General features: G+C 38.4%; 2 protein-coding genes across 3 annotated transcripts in view; one reads left to right on the top strand and one right to left on the bottom strand.

Annotated features, from left to right (window-relative positions):
* Positions 1-27,670, bottom strand: part of LOC124162927 — a 227,001-nt gene that overhangs the window by 14,562 nt on the left and 184,769 nt on the right. The window lies entirely within an intron of this gene.
* On the top strand, positions 1,139-27,574 carry LOC124162926. 2 transcript variants are annotated; one of them, XM_046539667.1, is made up of 7 exons: positions 1,139-2,627; positions 13,854-14,180; positions 16,905-16,994; positions 17,756-18,118; positions 18,588-18,806; positions 22,442-22,666; positions 25,675-27,574. In XM_046539667.1, the coding sequence occupies exons 1-7, from the start codon at positions 2,283-2,285 to the stop codon at positions 26,203-26,205; spliced, it is 2,100 nt and encodes a 699-aa protein (XP_046395623.1). In that variant the 5' UTR covers positions 1,139-2,282; the 3' UTR covers positions 26,206-27,574. The 2 variants fall into 2 exon arrangements, with proteins under 2 accessions (XP_046395623.1, XP_046395624.1); XM_046539668.1 differs by lacking the exon at positions 13,854-14,180 and having other exon boundaries at positions 1,140-2,627.

Here is a 27,670-nt window from a genome sequence, read left to right as displayed (position 1 = left end):
TGAAATAGGCCAAAGCTGAAATGCTACAAACAGCTTTACTAATGTAAAAATATGTTTAGGAACTTAATATTCACAATGGCGAGAAAAATAAATGATATCACCCATAAGCCATTGATTTCAAAGTTATCGAGAAAATAAAAGCATTTTTATAAAGCAACTCCTTAGCACTTCATCACAAATCCATGGGATAATGTGCAAACAGTTATTTGCAATTATGATAAGAATGTTTATAGGTGCATAATATACGTATATCAACAATCAAAGGTTATAAAAAACTTACACTTTCTCCGTTAATAACTTTCTTCACTCTCGTAATATTGCCGCTTGTCGATCCCTTCCCTGCTTAGGAGTTGCACTGACAAACAAAGGAAGGGTGCAAAAGCTAGAGATATATTACATTGCATAAATAAAATATAATGGCATTTTCAAATTTACATTAAAGTTTAACTAATCACAATACTTCATGTATTAATTGAATAAAACTTATTAACATCAGACAACAAAGGTTCGAAAAATACTAGGCTCGCAAGAAGAAAAAAAAGAAGGGTGGAAAAAATCTATACTCTCGCTAAACATTATTAAAACAGAATAGAAAATTAATAAACACACATAATTAAGTTCCAGATAGTAAATAGTTATGATTTGTAAAATAAAACTCAAATAAATATTGTCATATTAACGCATTAATAGAAATAAATAAAAATAATAGCATAAAATACAGGGGGGAAAATGAATGGAAATTGGCTTACCTTAAGATAAAAGAAAAAATTTCTCCCGATCCTCCCAGGAAAGGTTGCTTGAAACGGCGTTCACAAATGCGCTGCTAGATCCCTGCTGAGCAACTTAGGGGGGCAAAATGTCATAATAGGACTGAACCGAGCTCTTACGGAGGGCCAGAACCCTCGGGGTACACATGACGTGATATCACGTCATCAGCACCAGGGGATAGCGCATCATGACGTGATATCACGTCATGCCGCACTCAAGGTGTTAAAACCCATTACTTAGTAACCTGTTTCACAAAAATTCTCCCCCCTGGTTTTAGATCCCCCCCCGAACATTATTTCCCGGCTACGCCACTGCCGTCGGCGGGTTGGCATTGGGCCGCCTCTGTGCAGTTCCCTTGGCGTCGATTTTAATCGCAGTTCCACCGAGGGCGACGGGATCGCTGCGACGGAGAGCGCGGGCAGCAACTCAAGCGTCCACATCGAGCGTGTGGAGGAGAAATGTGAGTGAGGAGCGGAGAGGAAGGAGGGGAGGAAAGTTGCGACTGAGGAGGAGCCGGCAGCTACGGAGTTCCGCCGCCTTCCATTGCGAGAGCTTTTGAGTTTACGCCTGGCAACTGGTTGCCCGGATCCTTCCCTCCTCCCCGCTGCCCCCTCCCCTAGCACCGCGCTCCGCTTGGCCGACGGACGCCATGTTGCCAGCTCAGTTGTGCCGCGTCGACGAGCGAGTGGATTGCCAAGCCATCGATCGCCACCGTGGGGAGACTGGATCGCGAATTTTTTTTAGCGCGCGTGGACTTATCTTCGGCGTGACGAGGCCCTGGCGACCGGGGTTGTGCGAAGTTATCACACTATCTCGTGAGTTCGCTGCAGTCTTTCGTTTAGTATATCTTCGCTTTGAGCAAAATCGTTCCCTCCATTCTCACCGGGTAACGGTCACTGGCTCCACTCATCGCGTCTCCCCCGGGCGGTTGCCGGGCGACAGGCCTCTCCTATCGTGGTGACCCAGTGACGTTACGCCGGCGAAAGTTCCTCGATTATGTTTTATCTCGAGCAGGGAGTTGTGGGATATTTTACTATGAATTACACACAAAGGTGACACGAATGTCGCTGGGTGCGTTGATGATTTCTGCCAGTCATTCATTGGACGTGCACATTTTAAGTAATGCAGAGGAAATTTTTTTGTGAAGCATAGTTGATACCTCACTTCCAAAGAAGGATCGCCAACTTGAGTCGTAATTTGTTGTGAGGTTTCGTATGGTTGAAGAGGATCTAGCTGCATCAGTGCCCCCAAGTGAAATACCTTACGAAAGTAATGAAGTGAATGTATTTATTTTTATGAAGTTTCCGGTGGATGAAAGTTTTACAGTGTGTGCCCGTGTCGCCAGGGTAAATCTTTAAGTAAGTTATAGAGTGATAATATTCCATGATTGGTCATTATGTTTCCTTCAAAAGGACGCAAGCGACGTGCCTTCGCTTGTACCGCCCCGCCTCGGGCGAAACGTCTTCGAGGTTGAACGATTCGTCGAAACAAGTGACGATCGCGGGGCGTGCGAGATGGACTTGAGGGAATTCTCGCTCAGATTTATCGACGTCTTGAAGCTCAACCCATGCCTGTGGAACGTCAACTCTGGTGAATACTACAACGCTGAGAAGAAGTCGGAGGCCATCGGCAAGCTCATCGACGTGTCCCTGCCGTTTTACGAGGAGGCAGACGCGGAGTACGTAAGCCGTAAAGTGCTTCACTTGAAGACGGTTGTGCGGAGGGAGCATCGCAAGGTTGAGGAGTCAAGGGCGCCCTCTGGAGAGGCGACCTACGTGCCTTCCCTCTGGTACTACGATAAGGCGTCTTTCCTTGCCGAGAAGATGACCAGTCTCCAATCCAGCGATGACGAATTCGAGGTATGCTGCGATGGGTGACAGAGGGTGAAGGGACGGGGTCCGCCCCCTCTAAATTTAAATCTTGAAAATATAGCAATCTTCAAGGTGGCTCTCCAATGACTGCTTTTAATTTCCCCACTTTAAAGGATATTTAAATATTATTGACGAATATCTTAAAGCCACTTGTTTACCCACATCAGACCTCGGGCGAATTATCGCTGAAAGGTATAACATGGCACCGAAGCGAAGCGGAAAGTAATGAGAACAACGACCTTAATCTGCCCCTGGTTACTACAATGGGACCATTCAGTATTTTTTAATTGTTGTCGGTCTTGGTAGAGTTTGAAATATGAAAACATCCGCATTTTTCCGTGGGTAAGTCCGTCCCCTACTTCTCGAGCTAGTCTTGATGAAAAATCGACAGTTGATGTTGACGTCCTTTCGCAGTTGATGACGCCACGAGTTCATGCCAAGCGGGTCGTGGCTTCTCAGCAAATCCGCAGCCTTGTTCCAGGGACTCTAGTGGTTTCAATTTGTTTACACTCTCGTTAACGATCTTTGCCACTGTGAAATGTTCTCCCGAAAAATGAGTAAATGAACCTGAACTATTATGACGTCACCAAACGTATAACGTAAAAAGTGAGCGGAAACTTGGCGTCATTTTATTTTACGAGAAAATGGTTGTATTGACCATAATATTTTTCCTCCAAACTCAGCTTTCCCGTCCATCTATTTTTAATTTTTAGAATGAATCGAGATTTCGTATATGAGTGAACGACTGCATTGTGTTTGCCGGTACATGCAATGGATTCCGGCAAATCTAGGATATACTTCTTAATCATGCTATCACATCGAAAAAATTAACGATATGATTTAAAGTCTAGGGTTAAAACTGATGTGTGGGTAGGGAATAATAATGTTTTGTTTTTTCGTAAAAAGTGTTATCATAAATGTATCTATTGCCTTCTGAATGCGTTCTAAATGCAATTAAAAAGATTGCATTTACTATAGTGACCTTAGAAATCCATTTTCGGTCAATGGTATTAGGCTCAACTATGTCGAAGTTAATATTCGAAAATGAAAAGGAGACTTCGTTGACTTCCCCTGGTTTATTTCGTTCGTACGACATGTTTCGAACCCTAGAGGTCATTATCAAGTGATAATAATAAATAAATGACGAAATAAATCTGTGGAAGTCAACGAAGTCTCATTTTCATTTTCGATCCGTTTTCGGGTTATTTTCTTTAACTCCTATACTCCCTAAGCATTTCTACAAATTCTTCCTCAGCTCCCTCATATAATGCTAGGAATTGAATTTTTTTCCTGTGTGATTTATCATTCCCCTCTTAAAGATCAATTTTTCTCGCGGGATCATACTCCCGTATATAAATAATGGTTATTATTTGTTTCAATTAAACTGCCATCATTTTTCAACTCTCTGCCAGTTGGTAAAATTAAATTTCGGTGACATCCACTCATTTGTTCGGATTATTTTTTTATTTTGTTTTATTAAAGAGATACACATACAGCAATACTGCCAATTTAAAGTGCACTTATAACAACAAATATTAAAGAATAATTATTTGATTTCAAATTCAAATAGAGTAAAAAAGAAAAACAAGCATTTATCCGGCTATCTAGTCATTTATGCGATAAATATGTTAATTCCCGATGAGTAAAATTTTTAAGTGTCAGACCAAACGGATCAATATCACTGGGTGGAGTATTTATTAAAAGGGAAAGCCTATGGAAAAGTGAGCGCTTAATTACAGATAGCCTGGGTGTAGGAATGTGGAGTAAAGAAGTAGATCGGGTGTGGCGGGAGGGTACTCTAATGTTGAGGAAGGAAACAACGTCAGGACTGTCGAAGTGGGAGTTAAGGGTATTATAAATGAATTTGATGTCTGATTGAAGTCGGAGAAGGGATAGACTAGGGACGGATAAAGAGGATAAAACTGCACTAGTAGGAGACTCGCGGAGATTTGGGTTTCTAAATTTCACAATTTTTGCAAAAAAAGTTGTAACACTGTTAAGGGTGGCAAGATTAGTGGGGGCAGACATTGACCAAATTGGGGAGCAATAGTTGATCACCGGAAGAACTATGGTTGAGAAGTAGGATTGGAGTGCCTTAGTACTGGAGATATCCGTGAACCGGTAGTCCTAAGAGTGACTTACTCTATTACTTAGTGGTCATCAGTGTTGATTACACGGTGTTTTTTCGGGAGTAGATTTTTCCATCTAAGTTGTTCATCGGACTTGAACCCTTAGTTTGGGCGATTTTCCGGTTCACCATCTTAGCAGTAAAGAGACTAATTTTATTTTTCTCATTGTGAGTAGCAAAGAATTCATTCCACAGCCTTCTAATCGCCACTGTTTTGATTTCTCGCTTATTACGGGAGAAACCACGAGACAAATATCATGTACGCTTCCCCACAAATCACAGGAAATATTTTACATGCAATAGTTCCTCTTTATCATGTAGAGAGAACCGCAAGTCTGTAACTTTAACAATGTTCTCGTGCTCTAGTGCTTATTGAACGCATACTCGGCCGTCTGAGCTCCGAAAAAGGTTGGAAAAATTTTCTGTGCCCTAATATCATAAAATTATATTCATGTGGCTATTCATTGGGCACTTATTTAAGAAAAAACACTATATTTACAGATTTATTGCATTATTGATAAATGACGACTATATGTGCGGCGAAATTTACTTACGCCAGCTGTTAGGCCAGCTGAATATTTTTGACAGTTGTCATGTAGTTCTCAAATACTACATTTTAGGGATTCGTAGATATAATTGGTAGCATCATCTTTCCTGCAGACGTCCAGCTCACGTTTGTTATTTGCCGCTGCACGTAACTGTCTGCATAACATTTTGGAGAATGACGTTGACGAATTGTATGTGAAGTAAGTTGCATTAAGGTCCCAGCTTTTGCGTACTTTTTGGTGCCCGACTTTAACGAGCAAATCTGTGCATTTGTAGTGCCCCTTCTTATTTAGTAGTGCCACGCTAATCCATCCCTTTCGTTGGTTTGATGACCGACTTCCTCCTACTCGGCCCTAGCATATTTTGAGGTTAAATAATTAAAAAGATATGGTATTTTTCACTTTTTAGGAGTTTATTTAAGTCGACCGGTTTCATCGCAAAGGTGACATCTTCAGATACAGAGTTTGTTATTTTGTTGTTTATTTGGTTGCTATTACGCGTTGGTAGGGGAGGGTTGCGTTGAGGTAGGAGCGTTACTCAACTTCAGGGGAATTTCCAAGAGGGGGAATGGTTGACAAAAATATTCTCATTAGTTAAAATTCCACTCCTAATGTGCTTTCTTATCTGTAATTCCTCCAAGCAATCCATTCTTCTTCCATTTTTCTCAAGGTGAAGAATTTCCGGGACAAAATCGCTCCAGTGGTCACTCTCCCATAGGTGCTTCACGAAATGCGATTTCTTTATCTCCCCGTTTTTAATTGTGTTCCTGTGTCCTTACTCGAAACGAACGTCCAGTCTGGTCTATGTAACAGGTCCCTGCACTTGAGTCTGTTAATGCCACTTCTATCATTAATGCCAATTTTGCCTTTGGTATTGCTTAATAACGCCCTTAATTTAGATGCGTTGTAATATGCAATTCTAAATTCTTCTCTGGGAAAGAGATTGGCGGTTGCCAGTGAAATATGCCCGTAATAACTGAGTTTGCACCAGAAGTTACATAGGTACTGTTATTTTATTTTCACAAAGTACAGCCTGAAACCATCGAGTTTTATCTCTTTTGGGGTTGCAAAAATTACCGCGGATAATTTGTATATATAAGTATATTAAAATCGATAACTATTAAAAGACTGTAATATTAAAACCTCCGAAAGTAATATCTAAAAGACTTTGTATATCTTTTTCGATTAGACAGGCGGAAAATCGTTCATATTTAATTTTCTTTGCTAATTTGTTTACTTTATCTTTGCGAATTGATTCCATTTATCCAATTAGAAATGTGAAGCGCAGAGAAGACGATGGTCACTTAGACGCTACCGTTACTATGGCTCGCCACAACAAAGGGCCGAGGAGAGGAAAAAAACTTCTGACCCCTACAGCCCATTTCAAAGGTCATTTAAGATTTGAAATCTTAAATTTCCAAGACAAATCATTGAAAGGAAATTGAAAGATTTTTTTCGTTCTAAATTACGCGGGTGATAATAAAGATCTTTTTATTCATTCATAGACGTTGCTTATGCGGTCAGGGGCGTATCCAGGATCATAACTAGGGGGAGGGGGGAAGCCATCGTCTAGGGGGGGCAAGCCAAGTTGTTTCATTTTAGCATGGAAAAGGTGAAACCAACATTTTAAGGAAATTATAACAGTGCTTTATTAGTTTATGAGATTATTTCCTTGAAAATAATAGTTTTATTTTAGTCACTTATTTTATACATATCATTTTTCGTGGGTTTAAAGAAAATTTGTTGAATATTTTCGTTTCAATTTAGTACTGATTTTGCTTAAAGACCTTTGCGATGTTTGCTTTTAGGGGGGTGGCCGCTGACCTTCCTGCCCCTCCCTGGGTACGCCCATGTATGCGGTAATACTAAGAAATAGAGACTCCGGATCGCCTCGGCAATACGTGGAATATACGTACGTAATATGTACAGGTAAAAATGCAACTTACCGTCATTTTAAAAATCTTCCTTAACCCTTTAACGGTCAAAAGACTTGCGATTTGAAAAAAGTTACAAAATTTGGCAGGGTGCATAATGAATATTTTACATGATTAAATAAAAAGTTTTTTTTCTAAATTTTTATCCCAAAATGTTATTTTTTACTATAAACTTTAAAAAATTTAGAATTTTTGCAAGTTTAATATGTCCTCTATATTTTTATCTACAGCCACCATCTTTTACTGAATGATTTATTATTATTTCATAAATAAATAACTATTTATACAATTTTTTCCTTATGCGTTTTTTGTTGCATATTTAACATTCAACTTATTGCAGTTTCACGCGTTGAGGGTTGCGTTTCGTTCAAGGGGCAATCATTACTTCACCTTATACATTTTGGTACAATGATAAACCTTTCTGTGCTGATTCTTTCTGATAAATATGAACAAATTATCTTAGATAATTTTTTTTATTGGGAGAGTGAATGAACTTTTATCTCCTGCGTTTACAAAATACTTTACATTGACAAAATACTGATAAAAAAAGAATTTTCACTCCTATAAATAACATAATTTTGCGCATTACGACTTGTGAAATTGACTGAAACAGTCCTTACACAGAGCCACATTGCATTCTTTACATATTACGTTGCTCCTTTTCTCTTTCTTTTTGGTACTACAACTTGCACATCTCCGATATGTTTCAATTTTTTCTGGCATATGCAAACCTACATTCATAAGTCGAATTGTATTTTTCACTGTTTCAGCACCGGTTGAGCTTCTTCGCTTTTTTGCATAGCCTTTCATTGGCAAATAACCTGATTTTTTCTTAGAACAGTGGTTACCAATTAGTTCATTCACCAGTTTTGACCTGTAATTTAGATGACTCAAGTGTTTTTGCCCCTTATGCTTCAGTATTTCTTTATACACAATAAAGCTATTCACTATGGCACAGTCAAAAAAATAGTAAAAAAATTTTACCCACCATCGACGTGATTTTTTCGCGATACTATATGTAGATAGGTATTGATCAAACCTGTCTACTCCACCCATATATTTATTGTAATCCACAATAGCCTCTGTACATGGCACTTCTTCGCGGTTGCCAATTCTATTTCTCCTCAGAACTTTAGTAGGATTTGCTGGATTGTGCATCGTACTCACTACACATACAGGTTTTTTTCCACGATCGAGCCACTTGCATACACTGATGTCCCCTGCCATGGCATAGTCAATATCCATCTTCTTCATCTTATTATTCTTTACCAGCTCGCCATCAGGAAAATATTTTCGGTTTGGTCTTATTGTTGCACAACTAAATAATTTTTTTTTCAAAAGATCGGACATAAGCAATAAAGAAGAAAAAAAACTATCAAAGAAAAGACAATAGAACAATCCCTCAAGACCTTTGATAAGTTTACTAACCACTTTTCCCCCGAGACCTTTAGCGGGACATCCGTCACCATCCCTCCCTGTATATACATCAAAAGAAACCAAATAGCCGGTAGCAGCACAACACATAAGCCACACCTTGAATCCCCGTTTTATTGGTTTTAGAGGCATATACTGCTTCATTGTGGATCTCCCTTTGAATGCTACCATGCTCTCATCAATAGAAAGGAACCTAGAAGGTGAATATGCCGAGGGAAATGTTTCGGACAACTGATTCAGCAACGGGCGAATTTTATAGAGGCGGTCAAAATTCTGTGACCCTCTGGGGGGCATTTTAGTGTTGTCATTGATGTGTAAAAAGCGCAATATTTTTAAAAATCTATTCAATGACATGATACGAGCAACTCGTTCACAATGAAAGTTTTCATCTGTCGACCAAAACAACCTGATGCTGGGCAAGTAATGGAATCCCATAAAAATAATAATCCCTAGCCATGCTTTGAGTTCCTCAACGGTTAGTTCTAAATTCTGCTCGTGTTGTTCGGCATACAAATTAGACTGTGCCACAGCTTCAACGAGAAATGCATCCGTGATGAAATGTAAGAGAAATGCTAGCGGAGAATGTAAATCTTTCGGAGCAATATTTGGGCCTATATGCTGATTGAATGAAGCATCAGTGAACGTTTTAGGATCTCTCCCCCGTTTACTCCATCTGAACTCTTCTGTTTCATCATGGTCGAAGATCCTTACTCCACCTTCGGGTTCACTTTCACTGGAGTTAGAAAATTTCCCTCTTATAGACTGCACTGACACTGAGGACGAATCACTGCTGTAATCTTCGGGAACGTAATCTGAGTCATCAGACTCCGACTCACCCTCAACAACTGTCTTCAAGGTACTAGCCTCGATCTTCCTTTTCCCCTTGGCTTGAATGCCCGATGTACCAGGGATCATGGACTCGGGCGACAATCGCACTGGGATGGACTTCCTTGCTTTCTTTGCAGTACAATCTCTTTTTGATTGAACTGGGTCTCCGTCATCGGCATCTGAGTCTCCGCCGAAGTCTGAATTACATGCCTGATCATCTGTAATTTCCAGCAGTGCAAGCTCTATTTCTCTTGCCGATAAATTTTCCATGGCTAAAATTTGAGGAATCATTTATTCATGAAACGAAATAAAGTAATGTAGAACTGTGTGTCAACGAGAAAAATTATGAAAAGACTTCGGTTATCAACATGTAAAAAAACATGAACGTACCTCTTTGAAAATAATCCCCTATTTTCTAGTATCTCTCTTCCAACTGTGCAGCAGAGGTTCTGCTCTTTGTAAGTTTCTGAGGAAGACTGCTGCGAAATGAGCCTACTGAGAAATATCCTTTTCATAGCTACGATCTCAAAAGGACACAAACTAGACATATTTAGTTTTTGAAAGATAATTAGCTGAGCCTGAATATTCATCAAGTCGACCACTGTTTAGTGCAAGCGATACAATGTAAATAATTTGAGTTACATTTTACCCACTCGTATATCGTGAAGATTTCCTCTCCAGCTCTATATTTGTCAACAGCTGATAACAAGTAAGCGGTTCACCTAGCCGAAAAAAGAGCCGTCCGTCTTGCCTGCTGAGCTAGTTCATCGCGTGAAAAAAAAAATGACGTCACAACTTGGCGGAGCCTGGGGAGGAGAGACCACTCAAGAGCTGCGCTAATCGCATAGTTACGTAATAGTTGCAACAATTGTTATTTGAAATATTGCATATTATATTAGAATAATTGTAAAGAATGAAATAACTTGAATTGTGGTATAATGAAAATAACTTCAACATGTAAATATTCGTAAAAAAAATATTTTGAAAATAAATTAATAATTATCGTAAATAAAAAATATAAAGTGAATAAAAGAAAACGTAATTGAATAGTATTCATTTCATAAATGTAAATTACTAAAAGAGTGGAAAATATAAATACCAATTTTATCGCGCAAAAAACACAGAAATTGGATTTTGAGGAAAAACTATGAAAATAAGCAATTGTCAATACTTAAAAAATGCTCCTGTCTAATTAATAACTTTTAAAAATACATTTAAATTAATTTCACAAAGATAGAGAGACAAACAAACAAAAACAATCAGGGTTTAGATGAGGTAGCAAAGAATTCATTCACGTTAGAAGGGGGTGGGAAATTATTATCCCAATGACCTATAAAGGGTTAACTGGGAATAGAATGGTCTTGCGAATGTAAGTTTCAGAATGTAAAATCTTGCGTGCGACCGGCTGAACACAAAGTTAGTTTGCGTATGATTATTCGTATAAAAATTTTTCTTGTTTATGAATGCATATTTCAACAAGTTTGCGCAAAGCTCTCAATAAAATGGCCTATTTTAGTGGGTGATTGACTTTTATTAGACATAGCTCACCTATGCCCCGAAATAAATTTCTAGATATGTGCCTGCCGCACTGGAGGCCCGAGTTCAAATTCCGGTTATGGAAGCAAATTTTGCATTAAAACCAGATGGGACGCCAAGCTGTTGTTTCCTTGCCGTCTGTAGTGCAGAACAGGCTCCTGCCTGGGGTGGGCTTCTTCCCTGTCGTCCGACCTACGACCCATCCCCAGCCTTCATTTCCATATCTTTCTTGCTGGTTCAGACCTGGCAGGGGCGGTCTGGCTTGGTCGGTTGGTCGGCAATCGCCGAGGGTCGCCAGCTCAGGGGGGTTCCCGCAACCCTCGCGTCTATCGTGAAGTTTGCATAAAAGGTTGACTCAGTTACTTGAATAAGAGTTTTTTCTATGCAATTATAGAAATCTATGTTTTCATTAGTTTCCTTTCTTATAGCATACTCATTGTTAAAATATTACATAAAAAATAAATAAATTTGTCAGAATGATTTAAGAGAACCGGATGCATTTTTGAAAGGGTAATTTGGAAAGGTTAATTTAGTATTTTTTTGTTTTCAATACAGTTTCAAGGAAAAAATTCACTAAATAAATAATAGAACCATAATAAATCGTCAAATTTTATAAGCTGTGGAACTCTCTCTTTTCACAGTATTTTTTATTTCGAAATTGCTATTAATATTAACTTTTATCTAGTTTTTAAGAGCCATAATAGCATCAAATTAGATTTATGGGCTTTCATTTCCTAATATTTTCCGCTGGAGGACCCCCAATTTTCCCCTGTAAGGAGGGTCCGAGCCGAGGGCCCCCAATCAGCGCAGACCGCCCCTGCAGACTTGGAATCTGCCTATGCGGCCGCGATAGAAAAGAAAATCCCGGAGTACCTGCCATCTGTAACCCCACCTCTCCGTGGCTGTGACGACGGCTGATTTGCGTTAAAATGATGAGTTAAGCTTGTCATGAACTTCCGGTGCCAAATTGCGCAACGGCGAGTTTAGCTTGTCATTTGTTTATCTATTTAAAAAAATTTATTTCCCACCTCTCCGTAAACAGTTCAAAACGGACTTTACTACGGGTGTTTTACCGTTAACAGTAGAACATCAAAAACATCCATGCTATGGACACAGAGTATACTCTGTGCTCTGGATAGGGACCACCTACCCAGGCGGGATCTGAACCCGCGAACTACGGATCGGTAGGCGAGGATTTTACCCCTCCGCCACCGAGACCGGCATCGAAATTTCATAATTTTAGCCGTATTTAGGGGGGTCATTATGAATATTTTGAAAGTTTGAATAAAATACAAAGGAAGGCTGCCCGTTTCGTCAAAAACTGCTACGGGCGTACAGACAGTGTAACCCGGATGTTAAGCGAATTAGGTTGGGAGCCGTTGGAGACTCGGAGGCTGCGCGCTAGGCTTAGATTGCTTGAACAGTTGAGAATGGATATCTTTAAGAGCGACACAGAGAACATAATATTAGAGCCACGCTATATTTCCAGGTCAGATAGAAGCGATAAATTAAGAGAGATGTTTTGCCGAACGGATAAATAAGGGAATTCGTTTTTCCCCCGAGCCATAAAGGACTTTAATAAACGTTAGTCCCAACCTCGTTAGAGCGCTTCATTTTTTTATATTGTAAACGGCTGGTGTCCTAACACCCCCTGCCACACGCCTTTTAGGCGGCTTGCGGGGTATTATGTAGATGTATTGTGACCACTTTGATCAGCAATCAAGGTATCGATGTGAAGCAGATGGCATAGCTTCAGGATACTAACAGTCGTGGTTGTTGCCAGGAAAATCTCACATCAGATGGAAAACAGCTAGTCTTTGTGAACCATTTTGTTCCTGAGGGTTAGTGATACTTTTGTTGCTTTGTGCAATGCCCGCCCGCGGCTAGGAAAAATCTTCCTCCCTCATCTATTCTATCTGAGGTTAAAATAAAAAAAGCGCGGAAGTTGCTGCGCCCAGTTCTCATGAGTCGGTGACGTCATTAGAGTTTCGGCCCATTAAGGCATTTCGAGAGATTTGCTCATTAAGGTATGGCATCGCTCACAAGAGAGAGAACAATTGCGAACCGCTGAGGACTATGCCTGAGGCCGAGGAGTATCAGAGAAGCGTTGAACCGCTAGCAGCAGTTCTTGACGTCATCAACTTCTCTGCGACAGGGTGAGAGCCATCGATTTTTCGCCGCTAACTTCTCGATAAGTACGCGACGGACTGAAAAACGGAAAATACGGGTCTCTTTATTTTTCAATGTAACCATCGACTGTATAAAAAAGTTAACGAAAAACCTAATATTTTCCTCCTGTGAGCCTTTCATTAAACGTATTTGATTCTAGAATGGCTTCACTAAATGGGCACTCCTTCAGTGCAAGCTAAAGGTCAACATAATCCATATTATAAGTTTTCAACCAGAATCACGTATGTTACTCATTTACTCACAAAATTTGGGAGTCCATGTACTAGGCGAATCTCAAGTTATTGAGGATGCATTTAAAATTTGGATAACATTGCATCTGATACTAGCACCTAGCGTAAAAACTTGTCTTGATAACTCTTTCTACTTTTTGTTAGTAAGCTGATTTGGCCTGAATAAATACTTCCATTCCTGAATGACATGGAATCAGTGTGCCCTCCACATTCTCCATATTTGTTGCCTCCTTCTTTTTTATGTATCTTTTATGATGAGTTCACTTTGCTCTGGTGAAAGCAGCCATTAGTATGTTTGCAAGAAGATTACCCATGTGGCTACACTCTTCAGGTATTCCTTTAATTTCTTATCCATGCTTGTTGTAAAAGGACCATTTCCTGACCCACAGGGTTTGAGGAAGTTCTCGTACGAAGAAATGGTGCGGTTTTTGGAGCTGTATCGGCAGCAGGCGTGTCTATGGAATCAACGAAGGGACGATTACCGGTCTCCCCTGAGTCGCGAGAGGGCATACCAGGAAATCCGGAAGGGATTTGGCGGCACGCCACTCCTCTCCCTGGAAGTGATCCGGGCCAAGATCAAGGGGATCCGCACTACATACAACAAGGAGTTCAGCAAAGCCTTGAAGTCCAAAGAAACTGGCAGCAGAGAGCCTTACGTCCCCAAGTTGGCGTGGTATCGACTGGCAGACTCTTTTCTGGGGCCCCAAGGTCAAGGGGTGGGTTTTTTTCCATCACCACATGAATATGGCAAAGTGTGGTGTTGTAGAGGGTAGAAGTGCTTGGTTACTGGTTGAAGGGTCCCAGGTTCATATTCCCATTGAAGCCTTATGACACCATCTGCACAAAAATCCTACAATTGCAAGGTGATTGATAGGAAATAACCTTACACTGAATGCGAGATATTCACACAGATGTGGGTAAGAGAGGTCTATCCTAGCCGAACCATACCGACCTTTGGGCTGAAACACTGAGTAAGTGAATGACACAAAAATGGCATTAAATCTCTGCCATCCACAGGGCCAGTACTTTGATTGAAATATTAACCGAACATTGGCATACCCAGCGGGGGCCAGAAGGGGGCAGCTGCCCCATCCTAGAAGCAAAAGTAAATATAGTCCAAAATGAAAGTTTTCAACAAGTTTTCTTTGAATCCAAGAAAAGTGTTATTAGAATAACACATGTAATAAAAATAAAAATATTTCTCTGAGCAAAATGTTCAAAAACTAATTAATAGCTGTTATGATTTTTTTTAAATTTTGGCTTCCATAGCCTTTTCTGTGTTGCAATCTGAAGGACCTTGGCTTGCCTCTCTCTAGTTTTGATCCTGAGTATGCCCTTGAAACCAAACCCTTCAGCCAATATAATAAATGAGCATAATAACTTTAGAGTTGAAATATGAAACTCAGAATATTTTTTAGTTTCATAATTAGGAAGCCTTTAAGCTGGTCTGTTGCTTGTAAGAATTGAATGTGTATAAGAATTATTCTGAATTCAGCTGCAGTGGAATGAGGATATTTCTGTCGACTCATTTCTGTTTTTCATGGATATCACCAAAATATGTACTATAATTCCTATTTCAAAGGAAACAATTTCCCAGAAAATGTTGACTAAGGTATTACTTTCTTTTTGTGTAAAAAGCTACAGACATTTGATGAAGCTCATACGGCGATTCCATGCCATTCAGGTGGAGAATTATATATTCAGCCCAAATCAGCTTACTGACAAAAAGTGAAAAGAGTTCTCGAGATAAGTTTTTACACTTGAAGCAAATATCAGATACAATGGTCATTAAAATTTTCAATGCATCCGCAATAATTTGAGATTTGCCTAGCAGTTGGACTCTCAAGTTTTGTAAGTAAAGTGTAACATATGTGTTATTGATCGAAAAATTATAATATAGATTGTGTTGACTGAGGTAATGACGACTTGATCATGGGTGCACCCAGTGAGGGGCAGGAGAGGGAGGGCAGCTGCCTCCCCCAGAAGCAAAAATCGCAAATGTCTTTAAGGAAAATAATATTTTTTCAAGCAAATAATTTTAAAAACTAATAAAGAGCTGTTATAGTTTCCTTTAAATGTTCGTTTCATTCACCTTTTCCATGCTAAAATCTTACCTACAACTTGAACAGCAATGGCTTTCCTCCCCCCCCCCCCCCCCCCAGTTTTGATCCTGGGTACGCCCTTGGACTTGATAGTACAGTAAAACCTCTTTACATCGTAATGGAGGGGACCAAAATTTGGACAGTTTGATGTATGGAGGTTCACTATATAGAGGTTTTAATGATAGGCACCATTTTTTCATATCCTTTGCAAATGAAAGGCACTACTGTCTTTAAAACCATTATATTTATGTGTTTAAACAAACATGCATGCATTAGTGAACAATTTTTATTAGTAACAGAAAGCAAGCGCTGTCGCATGATTTTTACTGTGATTCGAGAGAAAACGACGTGATCTCTTTTAATTCAACAGTCAATTAAAATGATTAGTGTATTTGGATTCCTTTTTTTCTTATTTACTGTTAGGTATGCTCTCATATGGAAAACATGGTCACAACTAATGAGTAACATGAAAATTAGCATATTAAATTAGCAAAAAACAGCATATTAAAGGTGTATAAAAAAATAAGGGTGAAACATTTATTGCTGAAAATGTCATTCCATGTATGTAATCGAGGCTGCATTTATGGTCTCTAGTTGTCTTGGTACAATTTGCGGAGGTAGTTAGGCTGTCTTGGGGGTATCTCCTTAGTATGATAAGTGGAGGTTTTACGATATAAAGAGGTTCACTACAAAGATGATTGCTTATAAATTAACATGTAAATCTGATGGGACCGTAGGGGTGGTATGAAGTAAGGAGGTTTATGATGTAAAGAGGTTCACTACATAGAAGTTTTACTGTAAATATTACTGCCAATTATAATGCTAACTATGAAATTATCATTCCATCTCTGGCATTCAATGCTTGTATTATTTAGAAGGATTTTTATCTTCACCCTTATCTTTGTATCATTGGAATGGAGTAGATTTGAAGAAAAACTCCTCTTCTATTCTTGAAATATTTGCTTACTTTCATTACTTGTCATTCTGAGTTTGAATTTGTTTATGAGCATTGGAATTAGTCAACAGCGCTGATTAAACTCACTTTCTTATTGAATATTGTTATTGGTTTAAGAGCCTGTATCTTTTAGAATAGTTCTGTCTCAACTGGTGAGAGTTAGGTTATTACCAGTTGGTACTCTCTTAATTATTCTACTTAGTCATCTGAAATGTTCTTTTACACAGAAAGTGTTTGGAGGTGGTTGTAAGCTATTTGCCCTCCCTAATTGTTCCACTTTAAGGTTGATGACCTTTTTGAAAATATATTTGTGGCATTTTAATTAGGAATCTGAAATGATCATGTCAACATCGTCCTTGATATTCAAATCTTGAACTTCACAGGGGGATGTAACAAAAGCTGATGATAATCCTCAACAAGAATCATCCGTAGTCATGGATTTACCTCCTGGAACATCATCTCGGCAAATACTGGTAATAATCGCTAGAGTTAATGCAAATTTTTCCAGTCAGAACTTCACTTTCAAATGAAATTCTCCCCGTAAATTTTAAAATATTTCATTTCACACAACCATGCGTGATATGGCAATTGCCACCTATAAGGACGCCGATTATGTGTTGAAAATAAGGGCTTGTGTTAATCTGGGGTCACAATGCCCTTGGCAGTAGGAATTGATTCATGTTTTTGAAAATGAGGGAGCAGAAATATTATTATCACCTCTAATCCTGCATGTTGCGTTATGCTTTGCTTGCATTATTATCATTGAAAGTTTTTTAGTAAAGTGAAGTTTTTTTATGTATTTGCAATTTCATAAAGATACAACAATTAAAAAAAAAGAGAAAGTTCTTCCTTTGGTGTATAACTGAATTCTGCCAAAAGCCTCTGAAAAGTCATCTGATTTTCATCAATCTGTATTATTGTTCCAGTGTTTGAGAACCTAATTTAATGAGGAAGTACGCACTTACTCTATGACTAAAATTTGATCTTAATTGGAATAATCATTAATTGCACATAATCATTTACACCAAGGCGTGTTGTACTTGTGAATTCATATTTTTAAACTGTGCTGCATTATATCCTAAATTGGCCAGTGACGGAAAAAGATTCACTAATTTTTGGCAACAAATGGTTATAGCAAAATGTGAAATTTATCCTTAGCCTTCCAAATAATTTCTGGCTAAGAGTTTAGGCTGCTTCTCTAACTTTTTCAATTTATTTCTCTTTAATTAACCAGCCATCCCCACCTACTGATACTGGATTGCCTCGAAGATTCTCCTTTGAAGAAACTATGAGGTTCCTTGACCTGTATGAGAAGCAGCAATGCCTCTGGGACCCACATTCCAACAATTACAAGGACCCAAGGGCCCGACGCAAGGCCCATTTGATTATTGCTCAAAAGTTTGGTGGTGATCCTCGACTAAGTTACCTGGAGGTGAAGAACAAGATCAAGGGAATTAGGACGATTTACAGTCGGGAACTGTGTAAAGTGATGAAGACCACAGGCAGAGTAACAGAGTACCGGCCAACCCTTGCATGGTTCAAAAAAGCAGACTCATTTCTAAGGGATGTCAGAATGAAATTGCGGATGTGCTCAGTGGTAGGTATTGGTTTCTTCTTCACCTTCACTATTTTTAACTGGATGCGAATAGTTTCTTTTGGTTTATATAAAAACCTGATAAATGTAAGCACATATAAGACAACAAGGCAGACGATTCTCACATTTTTCCGTGTAATTTAGCATAGATTTCCTTAAAAAAAATTTTTTACACCAGGATTTTTTTCTATTGTGAGATGCAGGTTCACATGCATTGAATATAATATTTTCATGGTGTAAATTCAGGATTTTGTAATTAAATAAATGTGTCGTATGTGTATTTTCTCTCTGTAGTGAATGCTGTTAGCTGCAAATGCAATTTGACTTCTTTATATGAATGAGTGTGTGCCACATTCTAAAAGAGTTCAATATCTTCGTAATCATCACCTTCCATATTTAGTACTCAGAATCAATGTTTTTTTCCCTAAATGGCTTCCTATAGATTAGCTTACAAGTTCCTACTGTCTTTCAGGAACGTGTTCTCGGCACGGAGTCTGTAACCGAATGTGCCCAGGATGAGTCATCAGCGGTAGAATTGGATAAATCCCCACCTTACTCTCCAGAAATATTGGAAATTTCAAGTTCCTCACCTTATGACAATCAACTTTTTCCTGAGTCTTCTCCATATGGTCAAGGCTTTCATTTGGTTGCAAAGGACTTCAAAGTTGAACATTATGATGTGCCCGTCAAGGTATGTGTCCATTAAGGTTTTTGAGATTCAGTTCAATGTGCTCATTTGCCAGCCATTTCCACATATTCCTATGTTCTTCGTTTGTGGTAAAAACCAATCGAACCATAATCATTTTGTACCACCTATTTGAGACTCACATCACTGATGGTACTCACGTAATTTGCCAATATGGCCGCATCAAGGATAGCATTGCGATGATAAAATTAGTGAAATAGGAGGAATTGTCAAGGCCCATGGTCGAGCCACCACAAAAAAAAGTAGTAAATGGTAAGGAAGAATTTTTTTGGTCTCAAGGATGTTTTTCGATACCTAGGGGCAATAACAAATAGCAAGAAAGATACAGGAAGTAATAAATTTTGACTGCAAAATTCGTTAGTAGCTTACAGAGATAACGGAAAGAGTTCATATTGATCCTAAATGGGTAATGGTGATAAAAAACACTATTCTTAGGAGAATAAAAAAGAAAATTGCAATAAGTTGGTTACCATGAACGTCTTAAACGTACAAACCACAGTTACTGTGAATGATGAATTGTAGCAACAAATGATGACTAAAAGGCATGATACATAAATATGAATGCATAATATGTATTAATTTTGACGTTACAATGCCTTAATATCAAATAAATGATGAGAGAAATCAGAAAATATGGGGAAATATATTGAAAAGTGTGGCGGGCCAATGTATCGACTCTTACGTAGTCCATTATTTAATGTGCTACAAGTTATTTTGAGAAACCTAAAAATATTTTGCCAATATTAACCAGTTTTACCTCATCAATTAAAAAAACCGCTTATGCCTATGTAATAAAATAGCTTTGTATTGTTTTTTTTCCTAGTTGCTACATTTTATTAAAATACCCTCCACTTTTCTCGCCAGTACCCCTGGAAGAAAGATAGCACTAAGAGGGTTAGTAGAAAGAGTTCTCGGAAATTCCTAAGAAAGCTGTGTTGCAATTTTTCAGGAGGCTTGTATTTAAATCATTATTCAAGAAACAAGTAACATTAACAGAAGCAAGTTTAAACTGAGCAGAGCTTTTCATCTACACGAAATGACACTGCTTGCATTTGGCCCTCACTAGCTTGATTTTACAATCCTCCTTGAAGGAAGTGAATGCAGCCGCCAAATATAATTGAGGAATAAGTCCTTGGTCAACTTTGAAGCATTTATCATGGTACATGGAACATGATTGGAGGGGTACTCATAAGATATGCAGAAGAAGGAAAAAGAAAAGCATTGAGCAATCGGATATGGTGGAATGCTCAGAAAATGACATGTTTGCTTAAGTTATGAAAACCACGGAATTCTCATGTGTAGGGTTAGGCTGCTTTCGGATGATTTGACTTTTTTCCATGCACCATGGATGGTGGTGACTTGAAATAATAATAATGGGCTCCAATTGGTGCTTATAGATGCCTCAAATCGTGCTTTGGACTTCAACAGCATCCAGTTCCATTCACTGTGGCATGGTGGTATGAATTTGCTGTTTGAATTCATTGGGGCTTGAAACTATCCTGGTGATTGTTTACAGTCCCCTATTGATGCCATAGCATGATAATGCATGCCGTGCCATTCAGTGTGGATGGAGAAAAGCTTGATCGCATCAAAGCGGCCTGATAAGATAAATCCCATTTGTGTGGGTCAAACAGGGAAACGAGAAATGGAGGTTTGATGTGTGGGATCATTCAGAAATTTAAAAAATTACATAATCTACATCTACATAATACCCCACAAGCCGCCTAAAAGGCGTGTGGCAGGGGGTGTTAGGACACCAGCCATTTACAGCTTAAAAAAATTAAGTGCTCAAACTAAGTTGGGACTAGTGTTTATTAAAGTCCTTTATGGTTCGGGGGAAAAACGAATTTGCATATCTATCCGTTCGGCAAAACATCTCTCTTAATTTATCACTTCTATCGGACCTGGAAATATAGTGTGGCTCTAATATTATGTTCTCTGTATCGTTCTTAAAGATATCCATTCTCAATTGATCAAGCAATCTAAGCCTAGCACGCAGCCTCCGAGTCTCCAACGGCTCCCAGCCTAATTCGCTTAACATCTGGGTAACACTGTCTGTACGCCCGTAGCAGTTTTTGACGAAACGCGCAGCCTTCCTTTGAATTTTATTCAGTTTGTGGATTAAGTCTTTCCGCACCGGATCCCATATGCTCGCTGCATATTCAAGGTGCGGTCGGACGAGAGCGAAATAGCACCTTTCTTTTACTTTGGGATTATATATATTGGGATTTGTGATTGGGATTTATAATGGGATTTCATTTGTTGAATGGATACATTTTTGATTAATAAAAGATGCATAATTGCTGCCTGGGTGCCCCCTTGACAATGAACATTATTGTCAACTTCTTGAACCCAACAAAATATACTCCCTTCTAATTTTAGGATCCCACCCACAGTCTTCCTCATCATTTTGATCTATTCACCCTTCGCCTTTAAGTTTCCCACCATTTTTTAAACTCCATATAACTTCAGTTCTTGTATAGTTCTTAATTTTAGTTCAGAATAGGGTAGTTTCCTTCATCAAAGAAAACGAAAGGCATTTATTGCGATTCGTTACCCATCATTAGTGTAATCATAATATACAAATTATTTGGTTTTAGAAATACCGGTTTAGACGAATGGCAATGGTCAATTTTTATCCTCATTTGAAAAAGGCCAGATTGGCGCCCATGCGATTCTACTCCAAGTGACGTCACAGGGACCTAGTTTCTATACGAGTAGATAATAGTTTTACATCGTCTGAGATTATCAATGCATACATGAGGCACAGAGCTCAGGGAAACATGTCTTAATAATCACTTATTGAAACTGGTTAAGATCGGAAAGTTTTCTTCGTTTGATAAGGTATTAATAATCCTTATTTAAGCCAAGCCCTACCTGCTAGCATCCTGCGTCGTATCAGCGCTCAAAGCCTCGCCCCAAGGTCTCCTCACTTGCGGCAGTGGGAACCAGAACGACATCACACGGAGTTTTCCTGGCATTTATACTTAGCCGTCGCGTTTTCGCACGCTTGAAAATTTTCACTTTTCATTTGATCGCAAAAAATAGGTACTGTCATTTAAAAATCTAAATGTGTTAAATATGTACTCCAGGAGTAATAATCTTTCGATTTAGGCAATAAAAAAATAATAGGAAACCACCCTATTTAGTTCAGTGAATGTGTATAGTTTTTTATTTTCCTTTCAAAAGTTGAAAGGAACTGATCATTGCAATAGGGATGTTGATTAAATACTTTTGGGTGCCATATTTTCCCTATTTTTGCCAGTGAATTATACTTGGTCACAGTAGGGATGAAATCCCTGCTTCTTAACTCAAAGGTCGTGTGTTCAATTCCCACTGGGATGTTATGTACACCATTGAGGGCGTGGCTCTGTATGCTTGTCCAAATATTATATGGTATTAGAAGAACTTATGGGCCTTTATAGGCTTGATGAAATAAAAAATGGCATTTTTATTGTTATTTTCAAACATTGGCCACATCAAATTCAAATAATAATAATTGGAAAAAGTGGTTACAATTTCCTCCTATGGAAAGAAAATTATCTAAAAATTTGGTCAGTTTGGAATGATAAATAATTTTATAATTTGGACATCCACCACCATTTTGCCATTTTTTTCAGGAAACTACCCGAAATGATGATCGAAGAGTTGAAATGGTTGAACGCAAACCTATGATGACCATTCAGTCAATCTCTGGGAGTGTATCAAATTTTAAAGCTCCAGATCCTTTACAACAGCCTGCAGAGGACTCATCCCACCAGTCATGTTTCCCCATGAAAATCACGCGAAACAAGAATATGCACAATACAGATGGTGCACAAAATGATGGTTGGTCATATAATGAGGTAAGCTCTAATTATTCATTGATAATTATTATGTACTCGCAAATTTAGGATTCGTGCAAGACCAAAATGCAGAGTATATACCCAAATGGAGCACACACATGAAATCGTCTCTGATAACTCTAAAGTGATGAAAAGCTAACCAAATTTTATACTCCACCTTTAATCAATAAAAGCTAAATGTAACGATACATGGTATTCTGAGCTGGTGATTGAAACTAACAAAATTTCTTGAGTTATTTACAATGAGATTTAGATAAGATTGACGGTAACAATTCCATGGGTTTATGTTTGAAAGATTTCAATGCCTTGATATGTAGTTCTTTTTAAGCATCAGAATATCTAGATGTAAATGGCAGCTTAATTGAAAGTGAGTCAACGTGGCCTTCATATCACCCAAAACTTAGCCATGCCTAGCAATGGTTGAAACTGCTTTAGCTGAAAGTCAAGTGTTTATAATCACTTTTTAAGCCCCTTTTCGACCTCTTTTATCATTTATAGTTGAATTTCTGGTAAATGCACTTTATTCAATATGCGACAAGCAGGAAAGGCCTCTTTTTAGGGATGAGAAATATTTTAAGCATGTTTTTGTCTAATAAAGCAGGCAGTTGAAAAAGTAATTGAAGGTTGAGAAGGATGAAAAGAATACCTAATGGATAGTTGGATGGATAGATGGATAGGATTGTATAGGATGTTTTTTTTTGTTGAAAATTAATTGTGAAATGAAAAATATGAATGAGTTCTTCTGTGAAACCCATCCAGCTTAAAAATGTGTACATGCTTAAGCTGTTGTGTTGGCAGGGTATGCCACCATGGTATTTAAAGGGTGAGGCAACCTTCAGCTGTGACATTTGCTATAATGCTGTCCCTGCACATGTGATATAGGCTGGCGGGTAGCCAAATAGTGCTGCCAGCTATATTGCAATAGTTGAAAAAGAGTTTGAAATGATGAAAAACAGTATGAGTGCAAAATAAAATATTTGTAACTCTAAAAATGGGTGAAAACAATTACTGTGCATAGAATCTGAGTTTAAGGTTGCTACCAGAACAGATTTTTGTCCAAGCAACTAACATTGTCCCTTGGTGGAAAGTCCATAGAAAATGCCTCTAGATGAGATGGCTCAGTTGTGGATGAAGAAATATTTTTTAAGGTTCTAACCTCAAATTTCTGTGAATGACATGGCTCGTGGTGTCTTACTAGTGATTTTCGCATGCAAGTGTTAAGAATATATAAAAAGCAAAAGAAGTGCGGGTAAATTTTAGTATCATCAATTTTCCTGAAATTTAGAGGCTTCAGCACAGAAACCAGTAGTAATAAGCTAGCCTTATTGAGAGATGGATTTGTGTGCTATTGGTAGATAGTTCAAATTAAGTATATTTTCATCTACCGTGGCGATATGTAAGGATTTATTTTAGCTCGTATTCAGAATAGGCCAAAGAATCCCCAAGATGAATTTTCAGGAAATACTTCTCATCCCAAATTTCCAGAGGGCTTAACAGTTGAAAATACCAAAAATTACAACGTTCTTCTTATCTCTAAATGTATTGCTTAGCAGAAAATGCATGTCTATAGCTACATACTACCCTGCAGGCTACCAAATTAGATGCATGGCAAGGGGTGTGAGGACAGCAGCCTTTTACAAAAAAATTTTAAAAAATAAGGTCCAAATGGGAGTGATTTGATTACTGGATTTCGCCTAGCATTTATTAAACTCCTTCATTGTTCTAGGGAAAAACTTATTCCTACATCTATCAGTTCAGCAAAATAGCTTTCTTATTTCATCATTTCTGTTGGACCTAGAAATATACTGATGTTCTAAAATGATTTTCTCCATGTCTCTCTGATAAGATATCTATTCTTAATTGCTCAAGCAAGGGTTGGCTTCATAGTGCCTCCTAGTCTCTTGCAGCTCCCAACCAATAGGGTGGTTTCCTATTATTAATTTATTGCCTAAATCGAAAGATTATTACTCCTGGAGTATTTCACGCTTTTAGATTTTTAAATGACAATAACTATTTTTCGCGATTTAATGAAAAGTGAAAATTTTCAAGCACGCAAAAACGTGATGGCTAAGTATGAATGCTGGGAAAAGCCCGTGTGACATCTGGCTTCTGCTGTGTGAGGCCACCTGGGTGCGAGGCTATGAATGCCATTACGATGCTGGAAGCTTGCTGCCGAGCATGGCGGTGGTGTAGAGTACCCTGCTATCAAGTAGTGCTTGGCTTAAATAAGGATTATTAATACCCTATCAAACAAAGGAAACTTTCCGACCATAGGCAATTTTAATAGGTGATTATTAAGAAATCTTTCCCTGAGCTCTGTGCCTCTTGCATGCATTGGTAATCTCAGACAATGTAAAACTCCTATCTACTTGTATAGAATCTATGTCCCTGTGACGTCACGTGGAGTGGCATCGCATGGGCACCAATCTCTATGGCCCTTTTCAGATGAGGTTAAAGATGACCATTAACAATGGTCTAAACTGGGATTTCTGAAACCAAACAATTTGTATATTATGAATACAGTAATGGTGGGCAACGAATCGCTTTCATTTTCTGTGATGAAGGAAAATACCCTATTCTTGTAAAAGCTGTGTTACACTCTGTGTTTGTTCAGTGCAGTTTTTGTGGACTTGCACCACTTTCCTTTTTATTGTATTTAGTTCATAGATTAAATCTATCTGCACCACATACCATGTGCTCAAGGTGCTGCTTGACGAGTGCAAAAAGGCCACTCTCTTTCAATTTTTTATCCTAAAATCTTTCCTCTACACTGTTGACCATTTCTTTGCCCCTGAAGTGCTCTGCCAAATTTTTTCTTTGTGTTCCCCACAATAGATTTGAAGGTATTTTAGCTCCCTGATATTTGACTTCAACTTATACCTTTATGCTAAGTCTTTCTTTGGCATCCAGTTAATCCTTTCGATGAATACAACCATCACTTAATCCATGCCTTTCACTGTTCTTCATAGTGCACCTTGTTGAATGTATGAAAAAATTTGTTTTCTCAGGATGGTAATGAAGAGGAGATCAGTGAGATACCAGAGACTCCTACAGATATAGTGGACTTGGAATCTCCTCATGTTTCAAGTGATGAGATCAACCGCAAGGATAAAGATTCAACGCAGAACCCTAGAAAGAGCCCTAAGAGAGAAATGCACAAAGGAAAGAGAAAAAGGACAAGGAAAGGAAAGGAAGAATGTTACGAATCTATACTGAAGCTTCTGAATCGCCGGATGGAGTCATCCGCAACAACATCCTCATCAACTGGGGGTGGAGACAGGTTTGACCTTGCGGCTAGGAGCTGGGCAGCCTCACTGCGTGAGCTTGGGTCTGAGCAGCAGATCTATGCAGAGCGGCTCATCAACGAGGTGCTCTTTGAGGCTCGATTAGGGAACCTGAACAGAAGTGTTCATCTGCAACAAGGTTCTGAACCTCAAGCCTCGCAATTCCTCGGTGGCTCCCAAAACATTCAACTCACTAACATTCCTTTCAATCATCACCACCAGTCACATGCACAGAAATCATATCCCCATCGATGATGCATCTAAAGACTGCAGTCTCAATTTATGGCATCCTAGGTCAACTCTTATTGTTAGTGGCAGATGTCTGTTTCATGAAGTGTTGGCCACATGGAGGTATCCCAGGAGATGGAGGAGTGAAATGAAATTTATTGCGGCATGATGCTATAATAGATGTACATACATGGAAAGTGCTATTATTGACAAGTCGTGTTTCAGGTTGACATGGAAGGATTGGCAATGCTCCTATGTACATTTAAGGAGGGATATATAGCTAGGTGGATAAGTAATGATTACCAAAGAGACATCAAAATCATGATCTCAATGAGGTATGCATTTTTTCTAATTCCATTCATATTGTCAACATCTATTATAATATGATTGAGCTGAATTAGTCAAAATTAAGCTTTGGTTTTGTCGTTTTATAATCACTAATTTTCGTACATCTGAGTAGATATGTATGAATTTGAATTAGTGAGCTTCAGACAGTTACTGTAAATATATGTGACTCTATCCTAGTCTAATAAGCTAATTAAATAGTAGGCCCCAAATTTTCTTCCAGACAAGAGTTACCTAATCATATCTGACCAGCCCAGCTTGTCCTCAAGGAATTTGCATGGAGGAATATTGAATATTTTACATTATTGTGGACAAGGTTTGAGGCGCAATACTTCGATGGCTCATGTAATTAGAAGGAATTCAGATAGGAGATTGCATGTGCCAATGTTGGAAAGATACCTTAACTTAGGTATTATAATGATAAACTTTTGCCATTCTTTATTGATATGTTGCAAAGGTAACTTTGGAAAAATGCCCTTACCATTTAAATTATCAGCATTTACATTTGGAAAAGAATAGAGTTTTGGAAGAAAATGTCTTTTCAGCTCATCCTAGCTTTTCTGGTGTAAACTTATTATGATGTTAGTTTAAACGGTAATTTTTGCTTCTGCATTATAACATTCAAAATTTACAGCTGGGAAAAATTTTTACTACATGATGTAAGTAAGTATCCCTCCATTGTTGGGTGTTGGCTCACATGTGTGCAGGGTTAAGGGAATTTATTCCTTAAACATGAGATTTTTAAATCAGATTTCACCTGTGGATTTAATATGTTGACCCTTCTTTTTTTTAATATTGCTGCTACCTCAGGACCAAAGATGATATTTTGTAGCTATTGTGTGATATTTTGAAAACATTTAATACCTATATTTTGTGGTCACAATGGCAGCTAACTCAATAGGGCACCCAAGAAGTGTCTGCCAGCAGTTGGCTATTAATTTTCAAATCAATGTTTCTTGATTGTTAGTTTTATCCGTGTTTATAATGATTGAGTTCTTTTTTGGGCTCTTATTGTTCTAGATTTTATTCAGAATTAAAACTATTTTAAATACTGGATGCATTTTTACTCACATTAATTGCTTTACTACTTGTGTTCATCAATAGAAAAACACAATTGTTTGGGTTTCCTTAGAGCTTCATTAGTGTG

Source organism: Ischnura elegans, chromosome 7 (assembly GCF_921293095.1).
Source record: "Ischnura elegans chromosome 7, ioIscEleg1.1, whole genome shotgun sequence".
Classification (NCBI taxonomy): Eukaryota; Metazoa; Arthropoda; class Insecta; order Odonata; family Coenagrionidae; genus Ischnura; species Ischnura elegans.
Note: the sequence above shows the minus strand (reverse complement) of the source record. Positions and strands in the feature narration are given on the sequence as shown.